The sequence below is a fragment of the Lissotriton vulgaris genome, chromosome 8 (assembly GCF_964263255.1).
Source record: "Lissotriton vulgaris chromosome 8, aLisVul1.2, whole genome shotgun sequence".
NCBI lineage: Eukaryota > Metazoa > Chordata > Amphibia > Caudata > Salamandridae > Lissotriton > Lissotriton vulgaris.
The window spans coordinates 1,352,015,616-1,352,040,384 of record NC_141696.1 but is presented as its reverse complement, the minus strand read 5'-3'; the positions used below and the strand labels follow the sequence as shown (position 1 = coordinate 1,352,040,384).

The window sequence follows — 24,769 nt, the reverse complement described above, 5'->3', positions numbered from 1 at the left end:
CACTGAGAAAATGGGGTCCAAGGGATATTCTAAGACCTGCCCAGGTTTGTATCCCCAAAAACGTATAATCACAACACAATAGGATACCTGGGGTCTAGTTATAGTCAAACCAGTAGACTATAGACAAGGCCTGACCGTTAACAAATCAGTCACGGATACGAAATTCCTGTAAAGCCTATAGAGAAAGACATAACAGTGAGCGAGAATCGGAACCAAAAAGTAATTGTTGGCGAGACTCAAATCGTTTGGATTCCCATCAAATATCATGCGATGATCAATAATCTCATTTGGTTATCATGCAGTGGTATGCCTCTTGATCATTGAGACTATTTCCACGCCCAATCTGTAAGTATTCAATGGGTCAAGCACACAATCACTGTGCTAACCAAGAGAGAAATGAGATTGTATGGGAACCAGTGCAGTGCAAAAACAAAAGAAGTGGTGGATAAAATAGAGTGAAGAGACAGAAAAGGGCTGTCTTTATTTGGTATTATGTCTCTCCCTGGGGGATCGATGCTCATATTGAGTAGCTCGGGACACCAAACCCTTCGAGCCCGGTCCGGAGCCACAAGAATGACTTGGGCCCGGTCACGCCTGATCTTCTTCAGCACTCTGGGCAGAAGTGGAATAGGCGGAAAGGCATACAACAGACTGCAACTCCATTCGCAACAAAAAGCATCGATGAGCGAGTGCCGCCTTGGAAATTCCAATGCACAGAACTGATGACATTGCGCATTCTCTTCGGTGGTGAATAGATCTAACCAAGGCGCTCCCTACTGCAGAAAGAGACCTTGTGCCACGTCCGAGCTCAGATGCCATTCGTGTTCCACCATGCACCGGCGGCTGAGTTTGTCCGCCCTGGCGTTCAGAGACCCTGTCAGATGTCGAACCACCAAGGTAATGCCTTAACGTTCCAGTGGCGCAGAGCCTCCTGACATAGGGTCCAGGACCCCTCCCCGCCCTGTTTGTTGCAATACCACATGGTGGGGGTGTTGTCCGTGAACACCTGCACTACACTTCCCCAGACAGAGGGAAGGAATTCCTTCAGAGCAAGCCGGATCGCCCGCAGCTCCAGTAGGTTGATATGGGGCCGCGACTCCGCCAGAGACCAGAGGCCTCTGACCTCCGCCTCTCCCATGTGGCCTCCCCATCCCAAGAGGGACGCATCAGTCCCCACTTTTTGCTCCGGTTGGGGAAGGGAGAGGGATCTGCCACTGACCCAATTGCAGTTCTTGAGCCACCACTGCAACTGTCGTGCAGCGCCCTCCGAAATCCGGACGTGATCGGACAGGTTGCCCTGATGCTGTGCCCACTGGAACTTCAGGTCCCACTGGAGAGCCCGCATATGCCATCTGGCATGCGTCACCAGCAGGGTGCAGGAGGCCATCAGGCCCAGAAGCCGGAGGGTTATCCTGACTGAAACCCGGGATAGAGGCTAAAAGAGCGGAATCATAGCCTGAATATCCTAAACTCGCTGCTCGGGAGGATAAACCCAAAACAGCGTTGAATCCAGAACCGCTCCGATGAAAGGGAGCTTCTGAGAGGGACTCAGGTGCGACTTCTGCACATTGATGGAGAACCCCAGCAAATGCAGGAGGTCGGCAGTAGTCTGGAGGTGGGAGACGACTGCCTGGGGCGAGCCCGCCTTTAACCGCCAGTCGTCGAGGTAGGGGAAGACTGACACCACTGACCTGCGCAAATGAGCTGTGATCACCGCCATCACTTTCGTGAACACCCGAGGGGCGCTGGTAAGGCCGAAGGGGAGCACAGCAAACTGAAAATGCTCCTGGCCTACCACGAACCGCAGGTACCACCGGTGGGCTGGCAGGACAGGGATGTGAAAATAAGCATCCTGCAAGTCCAACGCCATCATCCAGTCTCCAGGGTCCAGGGAAGTCAGGACCTGAGCCAGAGTTAGCATCTTGAACTTCTCATTCCGGAGGAAGCGATTGACGTCCCGGAGGTCCAAGATGGGGCGCAAGCCCCCCTTTTCCTTCTTGGGGACCAGAAAGTAGTGGGAATAATCACCTCTCCCTACTTCCTGATTGGGATCGTACTTGATGGCCCCTTTGGCCAGGAGGACCGAGACTGCCTGGCGGAGAAGAGTTAAATGATCCCCCGACATGCGGTGGTACCGAGGTGGCATGGCTGGAGGGGAGGACAGAAAGGGGAGCGAGTAACCTTGGCAGATTATCTGCAGCACTCACTTGTCCGATGTGATCTCGCACCAGTGGTGTAGGTGGAGGCGAACCCTGCCAGTCACTGGCGTGGGGTGCCCCTTGAAGCTCGGATTAGGAAGGTTTTGAGGTGGAAGCAGCGGAGGTGGAAGTGGACTGACTCACACGCTGGTTACCAAACCGGCCCCTGCAGAACCCACGTCCGCAGCCTCGCTGAGGATGGTTCTGCACAGGCTTGCTGGAAGAGCGCGCCTGGGTACCCCTGCCCTGACCACGAAAGAAATTAAACCCCGGCGTGGCAGTGTTTTTCAAGGAAAGACCCAAAGACTTGGCCGTGGCACGAGAGTCTTTAAAGCGCTCCAGGGCATTGTCAGCCTTACACCAAAGAGGCAGGAGCCATCGAAGGGCATGTCTATGAGCGAGCTCTGGACATTGGGTGAGAACCCAGTGGAACGCAACCAGGTGTGGCGCCGCAATGCCACCGTCGTGGAAATCGCCCCTCCCAACAAATCAGCAGTGTCCAAACCACACCTGATGGCAAAGTTTGCCGCATCCTTGCCCTCCGCAATCGCTTGGGAAAGGACAGCCTGGACCTCCTCAGAGAACTGAGGCAGAACCTCTGCCACCAAATCCCACACTGCATGGGAGTAACGTCCCAATAAGCAGGCGGTATTAACCAACCTCAACCCCAAACTGGCGGAGGAGAACAACCTCTTGCCATAAAGGTCCAGCCTCTTAGAGTCCTTATCTGGTGGAGCAGAGGGAAAGGCACTCTGCGATATCGAGGCCTGAATGACCAGGCTCTCAGGCGTGGGGTGAGTGGTCAAGAAACCGGGATCACCAGGCACCGGGCGATGAGGCCTAACGACGTTCCTATCCATCGGTGCCCCCGAGTCTGGCCGCAACCAAGTCCCCAAGAGTACTTCGGTAAGGGCCTCATTGACAGGGAGTAGCGGCTCTGACGACGTAGACGCCGTCTGGAGCACCTCCATAAGAGGGTTGGTCTTAAGGGCCACCGTAGGGAGGTCGAGATAGAGAGCCTCCGCGGCTCAACGTAGCACCATAGCGTAGGAAGTGCCTTCCTCCATAGTAGGCGGAGGTGAGGCAAACCCCGGGTCAGAAGACACATCAAGTTCATCCACATCTTGAAGGTCATCCACCCAATCCTGCTCAGAGTCACACTGCCGCGCAAGGGGGTTCTCAGAGCCGTCCCAATCCTCATCCGGCTCTGGAGTAGAAGGAGCTGGCCGCGGCGGCAGGGCCGGAGCCGGAGAGGGTGCAAGTGGCGCCAGCCTGGGCCAGAAGGGAACCGCATCCCAATGCGGATCCAGGTCGGAACGAAATGGTCCGAGAACCGAGGCAGGGCGGGATAAACGGCACCCAGTCCGGCGCCTGTGGCGGCGCTGGGCCCGGAGCCAAGGGCAGCACCGGAGCAGGCGACGCTGCACCTTGTGGCTCTGGAGCCGAGGGCGCTGGATCCAGTGGCTCCGGGTCTGGCGCTGGCGGGAGCCCGAGGCCTAAACAGGCGGCCCATGGCAGCAAGAAACTCTTGCATTTGTTCGGGAGTCGCCGACGGACCCGGGTATTGCGGGTAGACCGCGGGACTCCCAGCCCCTGTCCCCCTCGTCCACCTCTGGGGAGCGACCGGGGGACGTCGGAGAGCGAACACGCTTCTTCGACTTCTTTTTATGACGTCACTTACCGGAATCTGAAGGTGAAGACTTGGAGTCCGAGGAGCGCAGGCTCCGGTCCTGGGAGCGGCCCCTAGACCCGGAGCGGCGGTGAGAGGAGTGCCGGACCTCCAGCAACTTCCGGCGCCGCTCCCGTAATGCCTTCGGGCCATGGCACGGCAGTCCCGACAAGTCATGGTCATGCTCCAGGCAGTAGAGGCAGATATCATGGATGTCCGCCACCGACATATTACGGTGGTACGACCCGCAAGACTTAAAGCCGGGCATCCATACGTGCACCAGGAGACAAGAAAAGGAGACAAAAAGTCTAAAAAAAGTGGTCAAAAAATGACCGAGGTATGTGCTTTTGGTGCGGAAAAAGAAAGAACTGACGTCAGCGCGCATGGGTGGCGCCTAAGTAGTCTCGATGATGTCATTCCGGCTCGTACGACAAAACTGACGGACACGGAGCCGCACAACGCCACCTACTGGCACGCAGGGGTACTGCTAAGCAGAAAACTTTCCGGATCCAGTCTGAGGCCTGGGGAATATTCTACGGTAAGGAATCTAGCTCTAACGTGTCTCTTTCAGATTGATTACATTATGCTAGATCAATCTAGCCTGAGCATCATGATCAACATGAAAACTGAGACACATGTTGAGAGTGATAAAGATCCTCTAATCCTCTCTTTGAGGCAAACCAATTTCATCAATACATCTGTGCAAACTAAAAGTCACAATAACCTTTATATTTTAACAAACTGCAGAAGAATAAAATGGGATGAGTCAGTCCTTAGCACAACTATGCCCTGAATAAATTGTTTTATGAGCTACATTTGGAACCAGAAGGCATTATGACCTTAGAGCCATATCAATTTACACAGCTATATAATTCTAGATTCAAACAAAAAACGGGGATTGAGGCTAATATGCCCGCACCGGTGACCAAGTTCCTGATGTTTGTATAGTGTGGGTGCAGATGGTCTGGGATACAGTCCCCTAGATCCCAAAAACATAAAACAAAAATCTTTTTGTTTTACGCATCAAATTGCACAAGTTGACCCTGCACACCAAAACAGTTAGTGAATAGATATCTACAATTTTGAATAAAAGGATTGAATAAAGAAGAAACTTGACTTTGGACTTTCTTGGGAGAACATTTGGATTTCTTTTATGAACAAATGCATACTAAGCATTAATATTGTGTTCACTAACTGTTTTGGAGTGCAGGGTCAACTTGTGCAAGCTATATAATTCTGCCTTTCTTTTAACAAAACCAGTGGCTGTCTAGAAAACAATACATTTTATCTCTCTCAACTGGTTTTATAGATCAGCCTGGGCAGCATTATTATTAACTATTAAAAGAAATGCCAGAAAAGCCAATCAAGAGGTCTCATTTCCATCGACCATCTGCACATGAAGCAACATCACTGGTTTTCCCTTCATCCATCTACACAGTAAGTGACATCACAGGATTTCCCATCATCCATCTGCACAGGAAGTGATATCACTCCTCACCCCTCCCAGCACCTACTTTGGGGAGGCTGCAGCACGGACAAGCATATTTGCGGCTGTTTGTGCTTGGATCATGCTCAGCGCCAGGAACCCTAGTCCTTCTTCCTCAATCTGCTACCTCACTGCGACCCTCTACGCCGTAAACCCTGGCCGCCACACCCCACACTGCTGCCTCAATGCACCCCACAACACCATGGGTGTGTTATCCTGTGCTCCCTGCAAGTTTCCATGCACCTACCTGAGTCCACTACTAACTGTACCTAAGCCAACATCACCCAACACCCCACCCTCTCACATTCACACAGTCCTGCAACCATAACCCCCCACACTCGCAACCATGTTCCTCATAGACACCTGGCTTATGCCCGCATCATCACAGCCACCTATCCATTCCCCAATCCCTCCGGCTGCTAGATAACCAGGCAAGATAGACTACCCAAGCCTGGGGGTGGAATCACCATCAGCTGACCACCTCCACGGACACTTTATCCTCCAACACCTTGGACCTTTTGTCCACGCGAAGATCGAAGTAAGCAAAGCACATTGCACTTTTTGTTTTGTAAATTTTACTAGAATCTTAGGTATTTTTATCTCAACCCCATGTTTATTGTCCAGAATATTAGATTACATAAAGCTGCTATGAAATATTTGATTGCATTAAGAGAACACTCAGTGTGTTATAATGTTCCCCTTTTTATCTTGAAAGCCATTAATGTGAGAAAAAGTCTTATGTATTAGTTGTCCATTAAATTATATTATGTTTTTACGTACTGTATATAATGAACACATGTAATCGAATCAGATATTGAGATGTATTAATGTATTTCTTGAACCCCACAAAAGCTGAAGACCTCGCTGTTTGAGTAGTCCCACTAGATCCCAAGTTTGCTAGACTCACAACTGCTCAGTGCCAGGATAGCCTCTGAGGTGATAGTGCGCTCTACAAATCAGTATAACATAACAGAGGACATCAAACTTAAACGGCATCATTAAAAAACCCTACTGAAAGAACTATGGGAGTATAACAGATGGAAAGATCTTTTGGGAGCAGTAACATCTAAAATGCCAAAGTGTTCTGGCACATTATATCCCATGGCAACATTGAAGCGGCGTCCAGGCCAGAAGTACATATTGAAGAAACTCACTAGTATGAACACTTTTTATCATTTTATTCTGCAACATTTACCAGTGTATAAGCTATTGAAGCATGCCTTCAAGCTGCTCTGATAATTGTGGGACCTAAAGTTGCTATCCCGTTATTTACAGACAATTCCTCTCTGGTATCCAAACCACCAAAGCCTTTCAGACTTTATTGGGTACGTTTAGTGAGTTCCGCATTGCAAATGGATTGGTTAGAAATACATGAAAAACAAAGTTAATGATATTCTGCCCCCATTAATGGGCCAAGAACAATTTCAGTCTGGACAACTCGGGCCTTGCGCAAGTGCGAGAATTCTCCTACCTGGGATACACTTGACACACAATGCAAAATGGAAGGAACATATAACCAGGAGCTGTAACCTCCTAGCAGAGTGTGCAGGAGCAACACTGCGCTTTGACAGGGAGAGCAGTGGGTGCTTATTCCCCTCCTCTCCCCCATCTCATCCCTCTCCATGTGAATAAGCTACAGGCCTAGGATGCTGCCCTATTTGGAACAGAAATTTGGAATCACTCTGATGTTTCAGAGTTAATAGACCCTGAAGCCTTCTTAAAACAAATGTTATACCCACCCTCCAGCCCCCCAACAGTCACATTGCTTCTAGACCTTCAGATACTGGACATTTCTATCCTAGCCAAGTTTAGACCTGTACTATACTGGTCCCGGTGTGGGGTACAAACTAAGTTGGAGATTATAATAAGGCACTACCAAATGTACTGACCCTCACAGGCAGTGCTTTGCTTGCATGATTTCAGCACATATGCACCCTTGTAGCACAGATTGGTATGTTCAAGCTTTGGACCAAACTTGATTCCGTTAATTGAGGACTTGGTAGAGAGGTTAAACTCACACATAAAAAGTGGTTCTTGGAGAAATTGAATATTAAGTCTACCAAAGGTACATAAACCAAGGCTTTTCTCACTAGAAAATGCTTACCCTCATTTGAGATTTACTTGTGAGATTTACTTAGATGAGGTGGAACCAGCATTGGCCAAAAACTTTGTACATTAAGCTGAGGGCTGGTACCTTGACACTCAATCAATCAATCAGCATATTTATAGAGCGCGCTACTCACACGTGTATCCTGAAGGTGAGATGGTCCTGGGTCATTCGTAGGTGTGCGGGGAGGGAGTTCCATGTCTTGGCTGCCAGATAGGAGAACGATCTTCCTCCGGCGGTGGTTCTGCGGATCCGAAGGACGGTGGCGCGGGCGAGGCCGGCGGAGCGGAGCTGGCGGGTGGGAGTGTAGAACAAGAGGCGGTTGTTGAGGTATTCGGGCCCATGTCGTGGAGCGCTTTGTGTGCGTGGGTGAGGAGCCTGAATGTGATCCTCTTGTTGACGGGGAGCCAGTGCAGGCCTCTCAGGTGGGCGGATATGTGGCTGTGGCGAGGGACGTCGAGGATGAGTCATGCGGACACGTTCTGTATGCGTTGTAGTCGTTTCTGAAGTTTGGCGATGGTTCCTGCATATAGGGCATTTCCGTAGTCCAATCGGCTGGTGACGAGGGCCTGGGTGACGTTTTTTCTGGTTTCGGTGGGGATCCACCTGAAGATTTTTCGGAGCATGCGCAGGGTGTTGAAGCAAGAGGACGAGACGGCGTTGACTTGCTTGGTCATCGTGAGGGAGGAGTCCAGGATGAATCCTAGGTTTCCTGCGTGGTTCGAGGGTGTCGGTGCGGAGCCCAGTGCTGAGGGCCACCAGGAGTCGTCCCAGGCGGATGGGGAGTTTCCGAGGATGAGGACCTCTGTCTTGTCTGAGTTCAGTTTCAGGCGGCTGAGCTTCATCCATTCTGCGACGTCTTTCATTCCTTCCTGGAGGTTGGTTTTGGCGGCGGCTGGGTCTTTGGTGAGGGAGAGTATCAGCTGGGTGTCATCGGCGTAGGAGATGATGTTGATGTTGTGTTTGCGTGCGATGGCGGCGAGGGGGCTTATGTAGATGTTGAAGAGGGTTGGGCTGAGCGAGGAGCCTTGGGGTACGCCGCAGATGATCTCGGTGGCCTCTGATCGGAAGGGAGGGAGGCGAACTCTCTGGCTTCTGTCAGAGAGGAACGAGGCGATCCAGTCCAGGGCCTTTCCTTGGATCCCAGTGTTGAAGAGGCGGGTTATTAGGGTGCGGTGGCATACGGTATCGAAGGCTCCTGAGAGGTCCAGGAGGATGAGGGCGGTTGTTTCTCCGTTTTCCTTCAGGGTCCTGATGTCATCGGTGGCTGCGATGAGGGCAGTCTCGGTGCTGTGGTTGGCTCGAAATCCGGACTGGGAGGGATCGAGCGAGTTGTTTGTCTCGAGGAAAGCAGTCAGCTGTTTATTGACGGTCTTCTCGATGACTTTGGCTGGGAAGGGAAGAAGAGAGATGGGGCGGAAGTACTTGAGGTCTTTGGGGTCCACTATGAGTTTCCTCAGAAGGGCGTTGATTTCTGCATGCTTCCAGCTCTCCGGGAAGGTGGCTGACGTGAAGGAGCTGTTTATGACATTCCAGGGATGGGGTGCGATGATGGTGTCTGCTTTGTTGAAGATGTGATGGGGGCATGGGTCCGAGGGGGAGCCAGAGTGGATGGAATTCATGATGTTGGTGGTGTCTTCAGTGCTGATAGGGGTCCAGGCGCTGAGGGTGGTGGTGGGGGACGCTGGTTCGGTGGCTGGAGGCGGAGTCTGGGGTCCGAAGCTGTCGTGTATGTCTGCGATCTTTCGGTGGAAGAACGTGGCGAGGGAGTTGCAGAGTTCTTGAGACGGTGTGATGTCGTTGTTGCTGGCGCTGGGGTTGGAGAGCTCTTCGACGATTATGAAGAGTTCCTTGCTGTTGTGGGTGTTGTTGTCTAGTCGCTCTTTGAATGATGTCCTTTTGGTGGTGCGGATCAGCTGGTGGTGTTCACGGGTTGCGTTCTTGAGGGCTGACATGTTTTCTGTAGTTTGTTCGTGGCGCCAGGTTTTTTCGAGGGCTCAGCAGGATTTTTTTAATTCTTTGAGGGTGTCTGTGAACCATGAGGTTTTCCTGCTGTTGGTCCTGCCTGGGGGTTCTTCAGCGGTGAGAGGTCGTCGGCGCAGTTGGTGATCCACTGTGCGAGGTTGTGGGCTGTGTCGTTGGTGTCAGCGGTTTTGGCTGGCGGGTTCTGGCTCAGCGATGAAAGGAGCTGGTCTGTGGTGATTTTGCTCCAGCCTCTGCGGGGGATTTGATGTGTGCGGTGGTGGGATGTATTCTTTTTGAAGGTGAAGTGGGTGCATCTGTGGTCGGTCCAGTGTAGTCCGGTGGAGTGGCTGAAGGTAACGTGGTTGCTGGCGGAGAAGATGGGGTCGAGAGTGTTGCCAGCGATGTGGGTGGGGGTGTTCCCCAGTTGCTTGAGTCCGAGGTTGGCGAGGTTGTCGAGCAGGGTGGTGGTGTTGTTGTCACTGTTTTTCTCCAGGTGGAAGTTTAGGTCTCCTAGGAGGATGTATTCTGGTGAGGCTAGTGCGTGCGGGCTGATGATGTTGGCGATGGTTTCGCTGAATTGTGTGCGTGGGCCCGGGGGTCTGTAGATGAGCGTTCCTCTGAGGGTGGTCTTGGGGTCAGTGTGAATCTGGAAGTGTAGGTGTTCGGCGGCGGGGAGTGTGTCTTCGGTGATGGTCGTGATGTTGATGGTGTTCCTGTGGACAATGGCGATTCTTCCTCCGGTTTGGTTGATGCGGTCCTTCCGGGTGATCTTGTAGCCGTCCGGGATGGCTATGGCGATGTCTGGTGCCGAGGACGCGTTCATCCAGGTTTCCCTGAGGAAGGCGACGTCTGGTGTTGTTGAGTTCGACGGCGTGCTTGTGGACGGATCGGGTGTTGAGGAGGATGCACTTGAGGTGGTTGTTGTTGTTGCTTGGTCTGATGGGCGGGGGGCAGGATCGGAGGCAGGTGAATTTGCAGGCGTGACAGGTGAAGGGTCCGTGGGTTCGCTTCGGGGTGGCTCGGTAGCAGGCGGGTGGTCGGCCGGTGTTGAGTGCGTTGAGGGAAGCGGAGTCGTATCTCAGTCGGGGTCCCTGGATCTTGCGGGGGCCAGGGGTTCTGGTGCTGGGCGCAGTCCAGGCGCGGACGGGCGCAGATGGGTTTGCCTTAGGCGTGCCTTCGGCGGGCCAACAGCGCGCCTGCTGCGCGCGTCCGCTGCACGGCCTCCATATGAGGGGTAGAGGGAGGGAGGAGCAGTTGGGAGGTGGGAGCGGGGCGGCCAATGGACGACAAGGGGTCAGGGACGCAGCGGCGGGAAAACGGAGGGCAAGGGGGCAACGAAGGTGGGGGGCTCAGAGAAGACCGGGCCAAAGGGTACAGAAACGAAGGACACAGGCAAGTACAGTCAGTGAGGCACAGAGGAAGAAAAACGGGCTGAAAGGGGTACAGAAAATGAAAAGGACACAAGGCAGGTACAAATGTCAGTGAGGCACAGTGGAAGAAAACGGGCTGAAAGGGGTACAAAAAACGAAAAGGACGCAGGGGCAAGTATAGAGGACACAGACAAGCAGCACACGCAGGCGGGTAAAATGGGGCACTTAATCATTTGATTTAAAAGTAGGGAGAAGTCTGTTAGAAAACAAGTCAATGTTGCATGTGTCCGGAGTATGTTGAAGACTACATCCTTTTTTCTGCCGAATGTACCCCCAGTTTAAAACAAAATGGCTAGAGCAACTGCTTAAAAATATGTGTATTCGTAACGTAGGTGCTGCTGTACATATGATTAAGTCGGACTGTGGTGCTTCCGGTCTCTCGTTTTACATTCAATACTTGAAAAATCAGACAATGTATTTTTTCTCTTTTACAGCAGTTAACTGTATGCTTTTATAATCATGGTTTAATTGACTTTTATTGTGGTTATTTATGTCACATAATACTTTTGAATATAATTCATTTATTCAGTCACTCATATTTTCTGCTATACCCATGTGCTTGGTAAGTAAGTTGTGACAACTTGATCATTGGGGTGCGGGGTGTTTGTTGATGTCCATTATCCATGTTTATGAGTTAACATGTCAGTGGGTTTTTACAGGTAGTGTTGTAATATGACATTATACATGTACATTGATGGAAAACTTTAGGAAGTGGTATGGAATATTTGATCTAAGTGAACTCTGACTGAACTTAACTTATTCCGTGGTGGGCAGACACTCCGGAACTGTGTTCCTCAGTTGGAGAGATATCATTCTGAAGCCAGTCTGAATGTTGTCATTGCACAAGCCACACAAGTTGTGCTTACAGAAACAAACTCAACAGTTTCTAGAAAAGTGTTTCTCTCACCTTGTTAGCCACAGCGTTGGCGTTAGGTCTGGCATCAAATATGAAGAGTTTGTGGGACTGGGCATTAGCATCCATAATGGACTGAAAGTACTTCTGATCATCTTTGCTCTGTTTCCCACTCACGCCAACCATGGGCTGGCTACAGCGAATGATTGTAGCTTGGGTTTCTGGGTGAATCCACGATAGAACCTGGAATTACGAAAATGAAAGCTCATTGTAGTATTTATAATCAATTGTGCAGAGTGCAACATAAACATGTATATAATCTACCTTAAAACACTGCTTCTCCGATTTATGCCTCGCGTGCTGAGTGCATTAATACCAGGACAAAATAAGAGGCTTAGTATCAGACTACACGTTTACGTGTCCGCTAACAGGAGGGAACCGCAGTAAACAACTAGAAGCGATTCCCCCCCCCCCAGGCTCCCCAAGGATGGGAAACCAGCAAAAAATGAAGGATAATTTGTTTATTGGAAAAGGTAAGCCAATATTACCAATACTCGCCACACAGTAGCGTGGCAAGAATGCACTTGGCACTAGTGCAAGAAAGGAAGGAACATGGCCCCTAGGACTGCGGTTAGGGTAGTAAAATACAGCAATTAGCAAGGTTCTAGACCCCCTCCCCCGTGGTCCGGTCACGGTGCACCTACACCACTGCGCCGTTGATAGTCAACTACACCCACCGCCACATTGGTTATTTCGGTTGTGAAAGTACTGATGCGAATTTACGGCACAAAAAAGGATTCCTGGGTAAATTATTAAACCAGTCTAACGCTAAACTTCGTTCCAAATATTACGGTAATTTCATAAAGAAGCAGCAAGATTCCCTTTGCACAAAGGGGCTGTATCTCCAATATCCGTAACAATGCTCACTATTGCCTGCTATCCACCCTGCATGCACTGAAAATGAAGATTATTAAATTATGCCAGAATAGAGGCAACCACCACCAACGCAAGATAAACTCAAAGACACTTTCATGGGTCACAAAAATAAAACCGATGATATGGTGCAGATTTTCTGTCCCCTCAACTCTTCCCGTACCAAAAAGGCACCAACAGCAACCTGTGCTAGATGATGATGCAAAGAGATATTTTACAACATTATTGTTATCTGGAATATCATTTTTTCCTATGAAGGTCAAGAAAAAGTTGAAAACAACTTTTGATAGTCCGACCAAGGCATCTTGGTGATGCTCAATATATGCAAATAGCAACATAAAAATCTGCTCAACTAGTGCTGCTGGTAAACCAAAGGGCAATCTCCGGATTACCCGCTATTACAAAGATTCTTGAAATGGTTTCACAATTTCAAACCCTCGGATCAACTGGAATTAAACACCCCCTATAATTACTTTCTGTCACGTCTTTAGTGAACATTATGAAGGAAATGCTCAAACCAAGATTGTGCTGTAATCCTGCATGATTTCTCCATGGCCTCGATACAAAAGCACAATATATCCTCATATGATTGGATACAGCCTACAGAGCTGAGAGAACATCCTTGTCTGGTTGCTGTCATTGCCATTGAATCAGACTCAGAAGATGAAACGTGCCCTCGTTTTCTCTAAAGCCACTAAAGTAATCTGACTGCTAAAAGAGCGCACCGCTGCTCCAGCGCTGGCCAAGCCCCTTCGGGGGTTGATTTTACCGAGGTGTGGCCCGAGGTATGGTCTAATCTGAATTTCCATGGACTACTGTAAAGTGCATGGTACATATCCCTCCTACCAATTAAGGGAGAAAATAAGGAAGAAATAAAACAGGCACTGGCTACCAGCCTTTTGGCAATACTGGTTTTATGATGATTTTTGCAAACCTTTGTTGTTTGTGACACTGCCAAGCACTCATTAATCTAAGAAAAAACACTGGCTAAAGGCAACAATGTTTTGTGAGCTCAACAAACCACAGATTACCGTTATACTCTGAAGTTACTGAAGGGAACTTCTTTGCTTGTTGATAAAATGAGAGAAGGCAGCATGCCCTCTTTACAAGTGAAGTTAGTTAATGGCTGAACTGAGCCGTCACATTGCCCCTTGATGTATGCTGGGGTGGGTGGAAGAAAAATGTGAATGACAGGACGACAGGTTAATGGATGAAGTCTGGGTGAAAACCCCTATGGGTAACTATGCTATACACTTAATTTTAGTAGAATATAAAAGGGTCTTGGCTAACAGACTTAAAAAAGCAAATCGGTCGGGCATTGGCTGCCAGCCTCTTGACTTTGGGAAAGAAGGTGAGAAGGAAAAAATTAAAGAAAGAGGACGACAAGAATGAAAGAAAGAGGACAGCAGGAATGACAGAAAGAAAGAGGCAAGAATAAAAGAAAAACAGCAGGAAGGAAGGAAAGAAAGAACAAAAGAAGGAAGGAAATAAATAAAGAGAGAAAGTAAGAAAGAAAGAAAGAAAGAAAGAACACAGAAATTAAAGACATGAAATAAGATGGGAAGACAAGAAAGAAAGAGAAAACTTAGAAATAAAATAAAAGAAATAAAGAGCACATTACATAGAAAGGAGAGAAAGAGAAGAAAAAAAGTAGGAAATAAATAATGAAAGTAATGGGAAGGAAAAAAGGAAATGGATAGATAAAAGGAATTACAAATAGGGTTGCAAAAATAGAGCACTCTCATGAGCTTATATTCCGAGTTCATGCGACCTGCTGGTATGGTGAAAAAAAGCAGCGATCAGATATAAAAAAAGGGCCACTTCTAAAGGAATTTATAACATAATTGGCTGGAGATTGGAACTTATAAAGCTGGAATGTGCCATGTGTTCTCATCTGCTAGAAAGCGTCCTGCTATCACATCAGGCTTTACAAACAAACGCAACACTAAAGTATTAATAAAGTAAAAACAAAAACACTGGCACTGAAGGGGACTACCTTGTTTGTGGATGCGCTCCTTGTGAAAGGGCAAAATGCGATTACTCAAAGTAAAGTTAGCCAGTGGCTGAAGTAGGCTGATCCATTGCCACATGCTGTACACTGTAATATGTGGAAGCAAAATGTAAATGACACAATGGATGAAGGCAGGTGCCTAAAAATGGCTTTTCGGAAGTTTATTATATATATCATTTTAGTAAAATTAAAAAGTGTTGGCTAACGTCAGACGTAAAGAGAAGGAAGCCGATACCAAAGTAAACAGTGTAATCGTTGCTTTTAGTGCTCACTCTGTGGGCTCTTGACAATATGCACACACAAATGACAAAAGCAAATTATGCAGGAAATTATCCATCTAACAATTATTTGTTTTAGATGCTATCCCAATACATAGGGATCCATAATTAACGAAAAGTTGATTAGTGTTTCTCATATCTATTGTACTATCTAAATTAAATTTTACAACTCTTCTAACATTCAAAGAGTGGAGTAACCTCTGAAGGATTAAGAAAAAACCCCAGCAGAGAAATTGTCAGCTTAATATGAAAATCACAAACTAGAAAATTTGGTCTTGCTATTAATATAACTCTATTACGATGGAAGACTGAATAATGCCCAATTGAAGACAAAGCGTGAAGGTCACTAACCCTTTTAGTAGATGTAATTGCTCAACAAAGTCACTTTCGAAGTGAGATTCTGTGATAAGCGGCCTTATGATCAGGCTCAAAAAGTGGAGTCGTTCATTTTAGAAAGAACCACATTCAGTTCCCATGGGCAGGAAGGCTGAAGGAAAGGCTTTATTCAAATTGTCCAAAAAATCTATAAACAATTAATTGAGAAGGGCCTTTGATCCAGGCTTTCTCTTTAGGCCGTAATTGCAGGCAGATGAACTTGAATTGAATTTGCTGAATGCAGCTAATAAGTTATGATTCCATCAGCTTGACAATTAATTGATTATGTTTGTATGGTTTGCAAATGTTATATATAATAAATCTGTTTCATTTAAATATAGGACACACTTGTGTAAGGATGTTTGGTTTCTTTCCATACGTGCATAAATTCTTGAGGTACATTTGGGTGACCATATTACATAATCTCAAGAGCCACTGACCCAAATTCAAAGATACATTGGGATGATATACTCTCTTGTACATCTTCAATAGAGGATTCAGTCTGCATGTCAGTTCCTTGTGTGGTTTTAACAACACATGGAGGAGTTCTGGAAAGTACCACTGCCTTAGCCATTCCGGAGAAAAGAGAATCATTTTCACATTGGAATGCTTCTGCTTCAGGATTACTGTCGGAATCAGGGGTAATGTGGAAACAACAGTACATAAATCTGATCAACCAATTCATGAAAGGAGCATCACCCATTGATTCTGTCTCCCAAACTCTTACCACAAAGTCTGGCCATTTGGTGCTTAATTTTGTAGCCAAAATAATTTGAAGAAAATCCCATTCTTTGAAAATATATTGTAAGATGTTGTTTAGCTCCAACAGATAATTTTCATTGTAATATCTTTTTAGCATATATTCTTGGCAATCGGGAAGAACTGCGATGTGCACTGTTTGAATGGATAACTGTCTTGCAAGAAGCCAGTGCCATATTCCGTAATCTTCCATAGATAACATTTTTGATCTGGTCCAACTATGTTTAAAAAAAATACATTGTGGTTGTGGTGTCTGTTTGAATCACCAAACTGTTTGTAGTTATACAAGGATCGAAAAGGTTTTAATGCTAAATGTACAGCCTTGAGTTCCATTATATGTATATGACAGAGCTGCCAGCTCTCTGATCACAGTACCTGTACTGACCAAACTTGCAGATGGACCCCCCAAATCAAACAGACTCATCCATCACTATGGTCTGAGAAGGAAGGTTCTGTTGGAAAGTTGTCCTATTTAAGAGATTCCTCGTCTGACACCATCACTATGCGACTCTTTGGCTTAACAGTGCTTGTCTACCCAGCTGTTCTTGTGTTGGTTCCACTGATCTTCCTTGCACTGTTGAAGAGGTTTCATGTAAAGATGTGCATTAGGAACTAGAAAAAGGCAGGAGGCTGTTACTCCCAGTAAGGCAGAAATCTGCCTTGCTGTAGTGGACAGAGTGTGTATAGAAGTTAATGCCACTTCTTTATAATAGAAAACGCTTTCTCTTTTGAAGAAGACACTTCTCCTCTCTTTGTGTTTAAGGCTGCCCGTAGATAGTTGAGAATCTGAGCTGCTGTTGCAGTAAACCTTTGACTATTAACATAAATCCCAAGTAGGCAAAGTAAATAAATGGTGAAATCGCAATATCAACAAACTATTTCCGGTGAAGTTGCCTTTATGACCCATAATTCAAGATATGGTTAAATGTTGATTAATCTCTAGAGTGGGAAAGCTACCACTACCCCCATGCATTTGTGAAGATTTTAGACTGAAGGAAAGTACACTGTAATGGTAATGTGCTTTCCCTACTATGAATCTCATGAATGTTCTGTTTCTGGAATATGAAAATAAGCATCTTGCAATTCCATGGAACACATCCAATCTCCTGTCTTCTTGCATCTATCTGATTTTTCAGTGAAGCTTTTGGTGGAATCGTGGGAGGAGGAGATTTGGACTGAATGGTATATCACTGTTCTATGATTTGCAGCACCCATCTTATATGTTTTGAGACACTCCCTCCCACCGGACTTGTGAACAAAGGAGAGATTGTAAAGTCCTCATTGTTAGACTGGGTCTTTGACTTGCAGATTACAGTGATGTTATACTAAGGTGAAAATTTCAGTGACAACATAACGTTTTGAACAGCAAAAAACACTGAAATTCACCAATTAACTTGTGCCCAAAGATAACTATAACTCGCCCCCTCGCCATGCACAGCTAATTACCCCACATATTACATCACTCATGACATGTTCTATAACGTCATTGATAACATCGCTGACACATTTAAAATTACATCATTGATGAGAAGACTGTGCATAGTGGGGGGGGTGAATTATAGTTACCTTAGGGCATAATGTATAGTTACTCGAGATAACTATACCTAGTAGATGTAGTGTTTTTTTTTTTTAAATGTCACTGAAGTTTTCACCTAACTATAACGTCACTAGGACTTTAGTTTTTTTCAAAGAAAACACACACACAAGAAGTGATAGGGCAGAGGTGTTCCTGGATCCATGCAATATAGCAGAAAATATTATACTTTTATTAGTGTGAAACCGACAATGCAGAACCTAGTCTTCCAGGTGAAAACTTTAAAATTAAAGTTAACGCCCTAGTCCGCTTCGATGTAGATGGATGCAACGCCTTCCTCAACAGCATCCCAGAAACCACCCATGTTGCTCTGAAAGGCGTAATTTATGCAGTTCCATAGCCCATCAAGAGGATAAACCAACCATGTCACCATTAAGTTAACAGATCTACACAGGCTTGTGCTGAAGGACTGGACCATTTGCATCAATACAAGGCCCTCTACACCGTGACCCTTGTCTACCTACCTAGCAACCCAACAATATCTAAAGATCTATGCCAGATGAGGAATCCTGACATTGCTAGATTACAAACTAAATACTGCAGGAAGGAGAAAACAGGAAAACAAGCCTTGTCAGCCTATGCCTCAGGCACCTGGAACCACATCTACTTCAACATCAGAACAGCACCAAACCATCTACAATTCTGGAGGAAAATGAAAGATCAACTCTTCAAGACACTATCTCTGATAAGCTGACTTCCCACCTCTTATACTAACTCTACCTCCTCACTGTATCCACTCCATCAATGTATGACTACAGCTTTCCCGGTGCAATATATTTTGCTAGCCAGCTATGTATGTCCTTTCAAAATACCAAACCATATATTAATTTTTCTAACTAGAGGCAAGAAGTATAACACAGAACATTAAGTTTGCTGCACTGTAAGTCCATGCCATTTTATAACAACAAAAAGTGCTAATTATGCATCTTTAAATATGAAACATACATTAAATGATGAAAATCACACACAAACTCTGTTCCTGCATGACAAGCCCCATTTAATGCTAAATGTGCAAGGATGAGAGAAAAATCTGACAATTACATTTTGTTCACCCTTTCTGACTACAGAGGGTGGTAACCTACCAAGCTGGTTATGAAATACAGCATACCTATTAGACATTTACCTTCTTGATCCCTTGGCTGGTGTATTTTACCAGCTTGTATGACCTGGCCTCTTTGTAGTTAATGGAAAGTTTTGCTCCATACTTACTGGTAATCTGTCCCTTGACCTGAAGGCTGCCACTTTCTTTAATTCATCATCGGAAACATTCGCAGGTACAACCAAAATGGCAGGATAGGTGTCACATAATTCATAATGCTCATTTGCTCTGGTAATTCTCCAGCTATCGTTGGGAACACCCTGCATTGAAATCAAAGTAAAAACCAGATCACAAATATTGTTGTTGTAAATCAAATAGGTAAGTTGGGCCATGATTGGTAAATGGACTATGCAAATGTTGACTTTTAAAACTACAGAACACACACATATACTTACGCCGTGTGGAGGTGGCGATCATGCCTAAAATGTTCCTTCAATTAATATTTTTTGAGGAATCTTTCTTTTTTATAACACTTAATATTTTGATTCTAAGTAGCCAACCATACTCCCCCCCCCATTCAAAATGAGCTTGTTTAATGGCCAGCCACGTTGCCTCCCGAGACAAGTGGGCACTGCGTGCAGGGTGGGACTAAACAGCCTACAGGGTAAGCTTTCTGCCCAGCACAATGAGCTCAAGGAGTGGCATTTGACCATGCATGGCATCCAGTACCCCTACCAAAGAGCCCACTAAAGACGCCTTTGACAGTGCCCACTGGGGTATAGCAACAGAATGTTGCCTTAAACCATAAGCTACTCATGCCAGCTACCCCTGCGACAGTTCACTTTTCTAGCTTGCCCGCAGTCTGCTACCCTCTGTTGCCTGTCTACCTGCTGCCCTCGGTTTGTGCCTCCTCTACTAATTTCTTGCTCTCTTTTGCCTTTTCTGCTTGTTTTCTACCCTCTATTTGCCTTTTAGGGCTCGGGCCTGCAATTCCGAGGGGAATTGAAAATGGACCTGGAAATTCCACGCAATTCTGCGTGTTATTTCCAAGGTCCATTCTCATTGGCCTTGGCGTGCGTGCTGTTTTTAAACACAACACGCAATAGGCCATGGGCGGTTGCGTAGCTCCACCTATGGCCTATTGGTGTCTGCTAGGCGCAAGCCCATATGTCTTCAATTATCCCGCCCAGACAAGGGCGGGATAATTGAAGACTTATGCTGGCGCAGTATAATTAGAGTGGCCATAGGTCAGACGTGCAGCTTTCGGATTTTGTCACCGATGACGTGCAGCCATTGAGCACTACTTTCAAGGGAAGGCTGCTTGAGCGAACGGTATGCACTGGTTCAGCTCACTGCTTCTTGGAATGAACTACCTATCATGCTCTTTGGTATAGACCTAGCACTCACTGCTCTCTCCTATTGTGTTGCTGTTTTATATAGCGCAGACTCGACGCGAAGGTATCAGAGCACCAATTACATTACAGAAGTTCGCATTCGTTTTTTAGGCACAATGAGATTATGGTATTTGCTCAGAATCACAGGATGGTGAGCGGGCGCAGAGACTTGAACCCGGTTCCCCAGCTTCAAAGTCGGCAGCTCTGGCCTTTAGGCCACGTCCCCAGTACAGACTGCAAGCACACTTCTCTCCGGCGCTCCAGCCCGGAGCCCAGGAGCCGAAGCGGCAGCCCCTCTCTTTTCTGCCTCCGAGAGCCACGCAGTATAATTAGAGTAGCCATAGGTCAGACGTGCAGCTTTCGGATTTTGTCACCGATGACGTGCAGCCATTGAGCAGTACTTTCAAGGGCAGGCTGCTTGAGTGGACGGTATGCCCTGGTTCAGCTCACTGCTTCTTAGAATGAACTACCTATCATGCTCTTTGATATAGACCTAGCACTCACTGCTCTCGCCTATTGTGTTGCTGTTTTATATAGCGCGGACTCGACGCGAAGGTATTGGAGCGCTATATATGAGCACCAATTACATTACAGAAGGGCCCATTAGTTTTTTAGGCACAATGAGAATATGGGATTTGCTCAGAATCACAGGATGGTGAGCGGGCGCAGAGACTTAAACCCGGTTCCCCAGCTTCAAAGTTGGCAGCTCTGACCATTAGGCCACGTCCCCAGTACAGACTGCAAGCAGACTTCTCTCAGGACCTAACACTTGAGCGGTTGTCTTTCTGCACTGCTCTCTAGAAGACTGCTGGCAGCTACCCCAGACAGACTGGGCACACTGCTCCCAAGGCAGACAGTTCCCTGGAAGAAACTGCTCGTGCTCTGGTGATGTAAGAGCCCACCTCCCCCCAACCCCCAGCTGCCCCCATTGTACCTGGCCTCACCCGCTTCCCCCTCGTTTCCAGTGTTACCCCTCCCTCATGCTCTGGTGACGTCAGAGCCCCCCTTCTGCCGCGACGGCAGGGCCTGGCCCGCTCCCTAGACTCACACCTCTGCCTCCCCGCCAGCTCGTGTCCTCCGTCGCCTTCTGTTTATGACTATTGCCTCCTGAACTTTGAACCCACCACAGTGACTGTGAATATGCAGGATGCCCGTGGTCCTTGCAGGGGACCCCATAGGAGGGCAGGCCCCGTAGTATCACGGAGGACGCAGCAGCCAGCTCATCCGGGAGGGGTGGGCGGCGCGAGGGACAGGGGAGAGGGGCGGGGTTACAGGTATATAGGGGAGGCCCCTCCTCACACGCGCCCTCTTTGTCTGCTGCCCCCTCTCCCGCCAGGTCGCATCCTTGGCTGCCACCAGGCCCTTCCAGCCGCATCGGCTGTAGCCAGTCACCCCCCCCCCCCGTCCAGGTCCCTAGATTCCCCCCCTTTTGTCATCCCCCTCACCACCGCTCGACCGCTTTGTGGAGCATCGTCGAGATAGAAGGACCCGCCCCGGCTATCGCATCGTCGAGTACCATCAGGATCGAGGTAAGCGTGACCTCTTCTCCTCCCCCTGGGCCCCGTCCTTGGGCAAAACCCGAGTTGTACGGGGCTCCGTGGCTATAGCCCACGGTAAGGTTGAGGTGTCCGTGGAAGGGTCGGTCATTCGATCGTGCAGGGGTGGGGGGTTGCCCGGGTAGTGGCCATTTTGGGAGGGGGCATGTCGGCATGCGGAGACCGCGCGACCAGTGAGCATGGAAGGCAAGAGCGTAGACCTAGCTATCGAGCGGGGGTCAGGCTCGGGTAACAAGATGTGCGGGGTGAGGCGGGGGGGTTGTTCGAACACGTGCGTGGTTCAGTAGGTTTGAGCCCCCCGCAGCTTCATAAGTATACAGGTAGCCTGGGTACAGGATAAGTCGGGACGGCGTGGGTTGGTGAAATGTCTTTACAGGGGCAAAGGGGAACTTGGAGTACGACTGAGCCCCGTTAGTCTTTAGGGCGGTTGTAAACCTGAACAACCGGGGGCTTACTTTATAGGCTCCGCCCAGCTGGCGAAGGTGTGAGTCACTCTCCCTTGTTCAGCGGGCAGGGTTGGTGGACAATAGGTTCACCGGTGGGAGGAGTAGATCCTCCCAGGTACCACACTGGGCTATGGCCGCTGGTGTCTTTCTTGACTGAACTTCAGGTGCCCTGCAACGAGGGGTTGCGGGGCGAGCGGGATCGCCTGTAAGATAACCCACCTTTTATTTGTATACAAATAAACCTGCAATTTTATCTTCCAATAACTTTGTGTCTGTGTATTATTGTAGAGTTTTGTGGGGTTTCGGGCGGCGGAGTAACGATGGAGATACTATGCAGGATGCCCGTGGTCCCTGCAGGGGACCCCATAGGAGGGCAGGCCCCGTAGTATCACGGAGGACGCAGCAGCCAGCTCATCCGGGAGGGGTGGGCGGCGCGAGGGATAGGGGAGAGGGAGGGGGTTACAGGTATATAGGGGAGGCCCCTCCTCACACGCGCCCTCTTTGTCTGCTGCCTCCTCTCCCGCCAGGTCGCATCCTTGGCTGCCACGAGGCCCTTCCAGCCGCATCGGCTGTAGCCAGTCCCTCCCCCCCCCCGTCGAGGTCCTTAGATTCCCCCTCTTTTGTCATCCCCCCTCCCCACAGCTCACCTGCTGAAAAAGGGGGGAAGTGGTGAGGGGGACAGTATTAATGTTTGTTTTTTTACAGGCAAGGCACAGGAACAGGACCTGAAGCCTCCAGTGCTAAGCGCACAGTGCATAAGTCATGCAGGCTTCAAGGGGTCCTTCTTGGGAACTTGTAGTACGACGGTGCCCCGTTAGTCTTTAGGGCAGTTGTAAACCTGAACAACCGGGGGCTTGCTTTATAGGCTCCGCCCAGCTGGCGAAGGTGTGAATCACTCTCCCTTGTTCAGCGGGCGGGGTTGGTGGACGATAGGTTCACCGGTGGGAGGAGTAGATCCTCCCAGGTACCACACCGGCTATGGCCGCTGGTGTCTTTCTTGGCTGAACTTCAGGTGCCCTGCAACGAGGGGTTGCGGGGCGAACGGGATCGCCTGTAAGATAACCCAACTTTTATTTGTATACAAATAAACCTGCAATTTTATCTTCCAATAACTTTGTGTCTGTGTATTATTGTAGAGTTTTGTGGGGTTGCGGGCCGCGGAGTAACGATGGAAATACTATGCGCAAGTGCCCGGGAGAGGTGCTTGCGCGGGGAGGCGGCCCTTTAATCTTCATTGGACCCCCGGGGGGCTGCGCGGGAGGAGCAGGAAACGTAGGCTCGGGTGAGGCCTGAGGCTCAAACTTTACCAGGGTGTCTGACCATGCAGTTGGGGGTATGAGGACCCTGGGAATGGGACACTGCGCCTAAAACATATTGGTCCCACTCGCAGCAGTCTTCCTCGGTCTGGAATATCACAGAAGAAGCAATATTGGTAACACATCAGCATAATAACGGCTTTAAAATAACGCAGTTATCACATGTGCAAATGTCTGCAAGGCGAGGGGTTAGGGTTAATGCTTAAAGTATATATGTACACAAGCCCTTGGAGGACCCCGTGCCCTAGAAGTGCGTCTGGGCTGCTGGGTTTATCCATGTGCTGTGAGCACACATCGGAGTGGTAGGGGCGTACCTATGCAGAGTGAGAGTGACAGATGAGTGAGAGTAACAGCAGAGTGAGAGTGACAGTAGAGTGAGAGACACAGCAGGGTGAGTATTCCAGAGAGAGCAGGGTATGCTTGTGCGCTTACACGGTGCACTGACACACAGGAGCTAAAACAAAGAACAGCTGAACACGTGTCTTGGGAGCTGTATGGAGGCAGCCGGCCCTCTGTGAGGAGAGCAGCAAGGAGGGGACGCCCCAACCAATCAAGAGTAACTACTCACAACCTATTGTACAATTACAACACAGGCCAAAGGGCAGAGCTAGGTCTTTTCGCATTACGTAGGGTGAGCAGTGTGTGAGTGTGTAGGGTGAGCAGTGTGTGTGTGTTTTCAGGGTGAGCAGTGTGTGAGCGTGCAGGGTGAGCAGTGTGTGAGCATGCAGGGTGAGCTGTGTGTGAGTATGCAGGTTTAACAGTGTGTGAGCGTGCAGGGTGAACATGGTGTGAGTGTGTAGGGTGAGCAGTGTGTGTGTGTGTGTAGGGTGAGCAGTGTGTGAGTGTGCAGGGTGAACATTGTGTGAGTGTGCAGTGTGTGAGTGTGTAGTGTGAGCAGTGTGTGAGTGTTTCCGGGTTGAGCAGTGTGTGAGTGTGCTGGGTGAACATTGTGTGAGTGTTCAGGGTGAGCAGTGTGTGAGTGTGTAGGGGCAGTGTGCGAGTGTGCAGGGTACGAAAACTCGAACTAAGTCCACCACACACACACATAACACCACACACATAACACCATACACATAAGACCACACACACACCACACACACACACACACACCACACACACACACCACCACACACACTCACTCACCGCCACACACTCACCACCACACACGCAACCACACACACAACAACACACACACAACCACACTGTCAGTGCGCGCTTTCACCGGGCACAAACATCACCAGCCATCAGTGCACACTTTCACCGGGCACAAACACCACCAGCCGTCAGTGCAGATTTCCACCAGGCACACACTACCAGACGTCAGTGCACGCTTTCACCAAACACACACACACCACCAGCC

The 24,769-nt window shown here is 48.5% G+C and overlaps 1 protein-coding gene across 1 annotated transcript in view; it reads right to left on the bottom strand.

Moving 5' to 3' along the window:
• Positions 1–24,769, bottom strand: part of MTMR2 (myotubularin related protein 2) — a 270,640-nt gene that overhangs the window by 144,592 nt on the left and 101,279 nt on the right. The window contains exons 7-8 of the mRNA XM_086935293.1: positions 18,868–19,017; positions 11,763–11,951 (exon numbers count right to left, since the gene is read on the bottom strand). Of these exons, the coding sequence (XP_086791419.1) occupies positions 11,763–11,951; positions 18,868–19,017 (339 nt within the window). The remainder of the gene's footprint in view (positions 1–11,762; positions 11,952–18,867; positions 19,018–24,769) is intronic.